A 9,597-nucleotide genomic window follows, 5' to 3' on the forward strand; every position below is an offset into this window, starting at 1 on the left:
TGTGCTGGAGAATCAGAAACATGTCCTGTGCACAGACGCGGTGTCGGAAGCCAAAAAGAGAATATGGGAAGAACTCCCTCGCCTCGAGAAAATTAGAGAGGCAAGTCAGGGCCATTCGCTCAAGGGTCTTACCAACGCACGATGTCAGGGAGATTGGGTGGAGGTTGTAGAGAGAGGGAGGTTTGCCTGGCTATGGAATCATAGAAATGTGGGAGGAGGCCGAGGAGCTTGGCGGGCAGCCGCTGTCCTAGGCCTCATTGTAGGTCTGAAAGAGGAATTATTTGGTGCAGTCAGGAAGTGTGGTGTATGTAATGGCATCCTCACTGGGAGCGGAGCGTATAGCATTGGCAGCCAGAACCGCTTCGATCGAGCTCCCGGAGAGTGAAAGAGTGGTCCAGATTGGAGTTAGGTTCGCCCGAGTAGACCGGGTAGGAAGGTGCCAGATGGGGCGGGAGGTACAGAGAGGCGAGCTGGTCAAAAACATCGGAGGGAGTCCCCTGAGTGAGGGCTTTAGCTAGAGTGGGCAAGGGCAGGCTTAGTGCCATGGAGGCATTTTAAAGAGAGACCATGTGGATCGCGAGTGCAATGCAAAGTCAAGGCCATCACAAAGAGCACTCCAACGAGAGTGCTCGAGGGAGGCGCAGTGGGTGACGATCTCAGCCCGCAGAGCAGTGATCCGGGAGGAAAGTTGGGCATTGTGGGGTTGGGAGCGAAATACTGTGACGCTATAAATGGAGAAAGTGAGGGTCTGGGATTGGGTGACGAGAGCGAACGCAATGGCTACTGGACGTCAGCGCTGCGGAAATGCACGATGTAGAGTCATCGTAGGATTGAAAGGAGTCTGAGGCGAGATTAGTGTGAAAGACGTGCCAGTCAGTGTGAATGACCGGATGACATCGAGGGATGTGGGTAGAGAGGTGGTAATATGGATGAGAAAGTGGTCACTGAGAAGAGTTTCGGCTGCGACCTGCTAGTGAAAGGAAAGTGAACCCCAAGAGAAGGTGAGGTTTGTGGGGTACTGCGAGACAGTGCCCGCTCGAGTAGGGGAGCCAGGAGTATTAAGAAGGGTGAGGTGGCGTTCCTGGGCCTGACAGTGGAGGAGGCGGCCGGGTTTGAGGGTAACCCCAGAGAGTGTGTGAGGGGTATTAAAGTCACCACCAAAGAGGAGATGGGAGGTAGAATGAAGTTAAAGAAGGAACTTGCCCAGGGTGGAGAATAAAGAAGTGACAGGGCAGTTGTAGAAAGACAAAAGGGCGAAAGAGATCCGGGAAGAAGGGTGATAATAGACCATACCAACTAAATATTTCAGGAGGGTGGAGGGGATGATAAGTGGCTCGACGAGCACGTCGCTGCTTACACAAATAAACGCAAGTGGCATGGCTGTAGTGGCATGGTAGGTGTGGTAACCTGGGACAGTGCGGGCCGTCCGAGTCTCCTAGAGACTGTCCATCTACTACTCATCTTTAACCATTCATTGGCAAATGGAATATATCCTGGCGAGCTGAAGGTTGCAAGGGTTGTACCTATTTATAAAAGCGGTGAGCGATCTGATCCGCGAAACTACAGACCAATATCGGTATTAAATGCAATTAATACAGTTTTTGAAAAGGTTCTTTGTAAACGTATACAAAATTTTCTAAATAAATATAACATTACATGTCATAATCAGCATGGCTTCAGGCCCCAAAGGTCAACGTCATCCGCAGTTCTTGTTCTTTCACAACTTATAAATTCTGCACTGCATAATAACAAGCTGGCCATAGTAGTATATTTAGACATATCAAAAGCTTTCGATACGGTTGATCACACAATACTACAACAGAAATTGGAAACCTACGGTTTAAGAAGGAAAATTTGTGATCTAATTAAAAGCTATTTTACAGGACGGAAACAATATGTTGTCGTGAACAATTTAGCCTCACTACCGCAAAGCATTAATCTAGGTGTGCCTCAGGGCTCCGTGCTTGGGCCGCTATTCTTTTCCCTGTATATTAATGACCTTCCATCAACGCTGAAATATTCGAAAGCTGTAATATATGCCGATGACACTGCATTACTTTTTACAGGGGAAAATTTAGAGGCACTTAAATGTATAATTAATGAAGAGCTTAGTGAAGTTTCGCAGTGGTTTAAAAGTAATCGGTTAACCCTTAATACTGAGAAAATAAAGTACACCGTGTTTCACTCGCGCAGGAAGAACATGAACTACGAACATATATCTAACTATCGACAACACGACTCTGCTGAGGGTGCCTCAATACAAGTATCTTGGTGTCCTGTTCGAGTCTGATATGCACTGGAAAGAACAAATTAATAATGTTTGCTCCAAATTAGCCTATGGTTGTCATGTTTTACTAAAGGCCAGGGACTGCTTTGATCTTCCAATTCTACGCGTTCTGTAATTCGCCTTTGTGCACAGTCAATTATCTTATTGCCTGGAAACATGGGGTGGTACATATAAAACATACCTAGATCCTGTTTCTCGCCTTCAAAAACAAGCTATTCGTATGATAACTTATTCAAATAATACATACCCCAGCAGGCCACTCTTTCAGCAGCTTTGTATCTTACCCCTATCAATGTCATATAAACTGAAGATAGCTGAAATAGTAAACAATGTAATAAAATCTAACAACCCCCTGCCCCTTAGTTTATTTAGATTACCAATGAAACAAACAAGAGCTGCAACTAACAATCTATTTAATTTACCACCTTGTTACAATATGTACGGCCGGAGACTCCTAGAATGTGTGGAATGAAATCCCGAATGAAGTTAAAGAAAAAAATAACTTTTCGGCATCTTTAAAACACTATTTAATTTCCATGGAAATGTAGGAATCAATTGTGTGTGTTAATCTTGAAGTTTTTTATTTTACACAGTCTGCAGTAGTATTGTGCTTGTTTTGTATTTGGACCCCTCACTAGCCATAAAGGCTATGGGTCCAACCAACAGTTTGTATACTGTTTCTGAGAATAAATAAAGAAACAATTAAAAAAAAAATGGGGCAGGGAGGGGCGGGTGAGTAGATACTGGTGGAGGGGGGTCTTATTATGGCAAAGATTTCGGCAGTTCCACTGCACAATCTCGAGGTCTTTGCCAATTGCCATTATGATAGTGTAGAGGTAGAGGCTCGTGAGGGTATGCGTTCCTTCTTTTTTGCCGGGGGGGGAGTGACTCATGCAGGGAGTGGAGCATAGAAGTGAAGGATTCCAATTGCTTGGATTGTGCTTGGAGGGTGGTAAGAATCTGGAAACCGAAGTCTCTAGCTGAACCAAGCGAGTGTGGTGTATGTGGTAGTGATGGCTTTGACAAAGTCAGCCAAAGGGGCGACCTAGGCGGTGGAGGAGGGAATGGTGAACGTGGCTAGGTGCTCATTTAGCTTGGTAAGCTAGGAGGTAAGATTGGAGGTGGTTGTTTGGAGAGTTTGAGTCAAGGCAGTAGTTTGAGTCATCTCCAGCATCTTGAACAATTTCAGACCGTGCTTTTTTTTGATCTCCCAGTTGTCAGACTGCACAACCTCAGTCTGTGTAATATTATTCATGTTGTATTTTGAGTTACGAAAAAACCGATTCCGACTGATGCAGACATTGCATTATTGCACTTTCACAGGTTCATGTGCATGTGTCTATGCATTGAGTAGTCGTAATCTTACGCAGTTGCATTATTATCAGCCAGTGTATTCCTTCATGCATTGCACTTCACAGTGAGTTTTTTCATTTTAGGTGATCACCTTGGAGGCCTGACCTGCAGTCTGTAAAAATGAGCAAGCTAGAGCTCTGCAGCCAGTCCAAGTCACCACGGGAGTTGTTCATTCAACTTGCATTACACCATGAAGCGATGTTAAATAAGGAAGCTTTTTCTTCCTTTCTGAGCTCACTTTTCACAGACTTTGATGAAGTACCAAATGGTGAAAAGCAAGCAGCAATTACTTTTCTTTTTGAGACCTTTGATTCCAACCATGATGGAGGAATAGATATTTTAGAATTTGAAACAATGTGGACACAGTGGGCACAAGTAATACTGCACCCAAAGTGGGCCTTCATAGTTGTTGATGTCCAGAATGACTTCATCACTGGGACTCTTTCAGTCAAAAATCTTGCTGAGAAGCAAGACCCTGAAAGCATAGTGCCTGTCATTAATGATCTTGTAGAGAACCTTCCATGGGAACTGGTTGTCTACTCGCAAGACTGGCATCCACCAGATCACATTTCATTCTTTGAGAACAAAGATCACCGTCATTTTCATGCCAGTAGCAAAGTCAGTACTGGGGATGCGAAGGTTTTTGACACTGTGGTATTTGTTGATGATAAATCTAGCTCTGGTAGCATTGAGCAAACTCTGTGGCCTGCACACTGCATACAGGGCACCTGGGGAGCAAAGCTGCATAAAGACCTTAGGGTGCCCAGCAATGCTTTGATAATCCGCAAAGGCATAAGCCCAGATGTAGACAGCTACTCTGCCTTCTGGGATAATGACAAACGCTCTTCTACAGTTCTTGACTGTGAGCTTAAGGCTGGAAAAATAACAGGTGTCGTCATCTGTGGAATAGCCTACGACGTTTGTGTAGCTTCCACAGCATCACATGCTATACATTTGGGGTACCAGACCATTATTGTTGATAATGCATCTTGTGGCACTTGCGCAGCAGCTACAGAGGCCACTAAGAGCTGCTTAGCTGCTAAACATTGTATGTTCCTAGACAGCTCACAGGTGAAGCAGCTGATCTCTAGAGGTGCTAGGCCTCTACAACTAGGGCTCCAGCGTGCCAAGGCCATATTGGCCAAAAGTATCTAACACTTCCAACCTTCATGTCTGTCTCATTATGAGCATTTATTATTTTGCATGCATATTTCGCTATTGCCCAACTATGGAGAACAATACAGTGACTTCTAATAGGATGGTTTTACTTCCGACCAGCTTAAGTTGTTTTTGTAAACTTATGGGTAGAGGTTTTGCATTTCTGCATAAAAAGGTGCACGGTGAAATAAAATGTGAAAAAATGTAATGGAAATCAAGGATGCCAGGCGCATGTAACTGGCATCACTGGGGAAGGAAGGTATAGAAACAAAAGCCGCAAAAGGAATGAATCAAACAGTAAGGCATTGCTGGTGCGTTTTCAAAAGCACGCACTAAACTTGTTGTTTGGTGGGTAGCACTTGGTGTGAACGAAGGAGGTGCAGACTGAATTAACTCATCAGGTCACACAAAGCTTGGTGCAGAGTACAGCATTTCTGTGCCAAATGAACTAGACTTGCTACCTCCGACATCTGTTGGGCACCCGGGACGTCACCAGTGGCTTTTCTTCAGGGCATTCTCCTGTGGCAGAACCAGCTGCCCCCTTTTGGAGCACATTGGCCATTTCCTTATTAGACTGCCCTTTCCGAGGACTGCCTCCTCACCTTCGCAGCCACATGCAACACCACCGGTATAGCGCCTCTGTAAGCTGCTATACACGTTAACTTGGGACTCGTTGCATGCAACTTTCTTGTGACGTCTCGAAAATTTTTTGGTAAGAGTGTGCAGTTACTGTATAGTGTTCCAAGCACACTTGTTTGGTGTTGACATACATTGTGATAGTATACGCAGTGTCTTCGAAAGAATTAAGGTGCCTTCTGCTAGAGATGTTCATGAAGTAAGACTGCAAGCATCCACTTGGCAGCCAATGTTCTGGCAGTTATACATCTTTGGTTGGTGCCCCAGATTCTTAAGCTTGGACACTGCATCAGACTTATTGTAAGCCCATTTTTTTTTTTTTTTGTTACCTGTGTGATCTTGCTTTGTCATTTTCAGCTGGCCTTGTCAATAGCAGCATATTTTTCCAATGAGTCTGATCTTTTGAATGTTACTTTTCTTCATGTAATATTGTAACTGTGGTTCTTTACAAGTATGTCAGCATTTATGCTTGTCATTATTAAATTATGTGCATTGTGTGTCAATAGCTCAATATTAGTCATAAACACTGGGTTACTTCTTGAAAAAAGATTGCACCCTGTGCCAGGGGAGCTTTAAACATGAGCTCTTATGTGGAATCTAACATGTTACATGCAACTATCGTTATTATTGTTGAGATGGTTTCACAGATGTTTTTACTTGTGCCATTTCAACATTTTGTTGTTGCGAAATTATTTACCTTGGTGCTGATGGGAAGTTGAACAAAGACTAAAGTAGTTGTTGAGAAGAAGCATGGAAACAACAGTAAAAAACTGACACAGGTTAGTCTCTTCCTGCATCCTGCCTCCATGTTGTTGTCTCTGCACGCTCCTCCACAAACTAGCCCAACTGCAAGTTGTCAAGCTGAGTTATATCTTAAACCAGTAACTAGCCTTAGCCCATATCAACACATGGCAATTTTTAGTAACAAAGGATTTAAAATGTTTCTGGATGTTCGTCGCTGCCAATATATTTGCTTGCTACAGAAGCCATCTGTGTTTGTATTAATCTTTGTTAGCGTTCCCTTTCTGTAAACTTTTTTCCTTTTGAGTGTTCTTGAATGGAGCGTGGTGTAAAGTAACTGCATTATACACGTGCAAGCTTGAAACAAGTTTTCAGCCTACTTAAAATAAACCGTAACTGCTATTCACCTCTTTTGTTCTGTACAGTTTGTGTGCAATACAGTGACTCATTTTATGGTGAATTCTGTTGAGCTGATTTCTGTATTCCATGACAGTTTAGTTTCCCATTCACAAGAAATAAATCTGGTTAAGATGAAATGTCAACTTGTACATGTTTTATCAACGTGAACGCTTTTAGTGCAACAAGGAAACAGCTTGTCTTTTTCCACCGTGCCAATGGCAATGGGGGCATGTAGGTGGGCTTGCATGTAGCATGTAGTTAAATGCAGTCTGCGCTCCAAGCAGAGTAAGTTCTTGCAGCAACAGCTGAGATGGACGTGCTTCAGTGTAAACTCCTGCGTGCTCCCAGTGGCTGTTGACAGTGTTGGCTAAGTAGGCCCGAGTCAGATATACAGGCATCTATGGGCATATGGCCTCTGGTATACTGGTGCGGAGGGGTGTGTGGAGCAGTCTTTGGACAACAATGGGCTCAAATCGCAGATATACAGGCATCTATGGGCATATGGCCTCTGGTATACTGGTGCGGAGGGGTGTGTGGAGCAGTCTTTGGACAACAATGGGCTCAAATCGCAGATATACAGGCATCTATGGGCATATGGCCTCTGGTATACTGGTGCGGAGGGGTGTGTGGAGCAGTCTTTGGACAACAATGGGCTCAAATCGCAGATATACAGGCATCTATGGGCATATGGCCTCTGGTATACTGGTGCGGAGGGGTGTTTGGAGCAGTCTTTGGACAACAATGGGCTCAAATCGCAGATATACAGGCATCTATGGGCATATGGCCTCTGGTATACTGGTGCGGAGAGGTGTGTGGAGCAGTCTTTGGACAACAATGGTCTCAAATCGCAGATATACAGGCATCTATGGGCATATGGCCTCCGGTATACTGGCGCGGAGGGGTGTGTGGAGCAGTCTTTGGACAACAATGGGCTCAAATCGCAGATATACAGGCATCTATGGGCATATGGCCTCTGGTATACTGGTGCGGAGGGGTGTGTGGAGCAGTCTTTGGACAACAATGGGCTCAAATCGCAGATATACAGGCATCTATGGGCATATGGCCTCTGGTATACTGGTGCGGAGGGGTGTGTGGAGCAGTCTTTGGACAACAATGGGCTCAAATCGCAGATATACAGGCATCTATGGGCATATGGCCTCTGGTATACTGGTGCGGAGGGGTGTGTGGAGCAGTCTTTGGACAACAATGGGCTCAAATCGCAGATATACAGGCATCTATGGGCATATGGCCTCTCGTATACTGGTGCGGAGGGGTGTGTGGAGCAGTCTTTGGACAACAATGGGCTCAAATCGCAGATATACAGGCATCTATGGGCATATGGCCTCTGGTATACTGGTGCGGAGAGGTGTGTGGAGCAGTCTTTGGACAACAATGGGCTCAAATCAGATATACAGGCATCTATGGGCATATGGCCTCCAGTATACTGGTGCGGAGGGGTGTGTGGAGCAGTCTTTGGACAACAATGGGCTCAAATCGCAGATATACAGGCATCTATGGGCATATGGCCTCTGGTATACTGGTGCGGAGGGGTGTGTGGAGCAGTCTTTGGACAACAATGGGCTCAAATCGCAGATATACAGGCATCTATGGGCATATGGCCTCTGGTATACTGGTGCGGAGGGGTGTGTGGAGCAGTCTTTGGACAACAATGGGCTCAAATCGCAGATATACAGGCATCTATGGGCATATGGCCTCTGGTATACTGGTGCGGAGGGGTGTGTGGAGCAGTCTTTGGACAACAATGGGCTCAAATCGCAGATATACAGGCATCTATGGGCATATGGCCTCTGGTATACTGGTGCGGAGGGGTGTGTGGAGCAGTCTTTGGACAACAATGGGCTCAAATCGCAGATATACAGGCATCTATGGGCATATGGCCTCTGGTATACTGGTGCGGAGGGGTGTGTGGAGCAGTCTTTGGACAACAATGGGCTCAAATCGCAGATATACAGGCATCTATGGGCATATGGCCTCTGGTATACTGGTGCGGAGGGGTGTGTGGAGCAGTCTTTGGACAACAATGGGCTCAAATCTCAGATATACAGGCATCTATGGGCATATGGCCTCTGGTATACTGGTGCGGAGGGGTGTGTGGAGCAGTCTTTGGACAACAATGGCTCAAATCGCAGATATACAGGCATTATGGGCATATGGCCTCTGGTATACTGGTGCAGAGGGGAGTGTGGAGCAGTCTTTGGACAACAATGGGCTCAAATCGCAGATATACAGGCATCTATGGGCATATGGCCTCTGGTATACTGGTGCGGAGGGGTGTGGAGCAGTCTTTGGACAACAATGGGCTCAAATCCTAAAATGCAATAAGCAGGCTGAAACCCATGACTAGGCAGTAGTCTACCTGTAAGCCACCTGAAAATTTTTTTTTTTTTATGCAAGGCGTTTCATAAACGTCATGGGGAACACAGCAAAAGTTATGTACTTTTCACATTTCGATAAAAAGCTAAGGTCCCGTCAAGTTTGTATTAAAAGGAGTTTACTTGGTCACTTGAAAGTCGCCAGTGCACAAAAGGCTTAGGTACTGCTTGGAGTGGTGCCTGCGAGTACAAGGAACCATGGAATCTACTGGAATCGCAGTGTTTCATTTTATTCAGTACAGCTACCCAACATAGCCTGCAGTTGAGTATCTCATTCAAGCTTGAGTAGTACCATATTTACCTAACATTCTATTTTGTATTTAATAGAATGAAACGCTGGTTAAATGGGTGTGCAGAAGGCCTGTTGCAAAGTGCACGAACAGGTGACACCTATAGGTACTCTGCAGCAGGCCTTCTGCAGAAATAATTTAGCAGTTCTTGTTTGACTCGTAAGCTGGCACTGCATAGTATCAACACCAGTTTGCGTTTTCGGTACCATGTACATATGTTTATGGCAGCAAAAATATTTTTGTCACACATATTAGTATGTGGACATGTTGAGTACAGTGGATAATGAACATTAATAGAATGCTGAATCAGTTGCTTTATGGAGCTGAGTGTGGTCATGCC

At 45.1% G+C, this 9,597-nt stretch overlaps 1 protein-coding gene across 4 annotated transcripts in view; it reads left to right on the top strand.

Annotated features, from left to right (window-relative positions):
* The window catches only part of LOC149351067 (uncharacterized), a 34,641-nt gene extending 27,930 nt beyond the window's left edge, over positions 1 to 6,711 (top strand). For all 4 annotated transcript variants that reach the window (XM_089580271.1, XM_089580270.1, XM_089580269.1 and 1 more), the window contains one exon: positions 3,724 to 6,711. In XM_089580271.1, the coding sequence (XP_089436397.1) occupies positions 3,761 to 4,795 (1,035 nt within the window). In that variant the 5' untranslated portion in view covers positions 3,724 to 3,760 and the 3' untranslated portion in view covers positions 4,796 to 6,711. The remainder of the gene's footprint in view (positions 1 to 3,723) is intronic.
* Positions 6,712 to 9,597: the final 2,886 nt, after the last annotated feature.

The sequence above is a fragment of the Amblyomma mixtum genome, chromosome 3 (genome assembly GCF_055824585.1).
Source record: "Amblyomma mixtum isolate Tamu chromosome 3, ASM5582458v1, whole genome shotgun sequence".
In the NCBI taxonomy this organism is placed as follows: Eukaryota; Metazoa; Arthropoda; class Arachnida; order Ixodida; family Ixodidae; genus Amblyomma; species Amblyomma mixtum.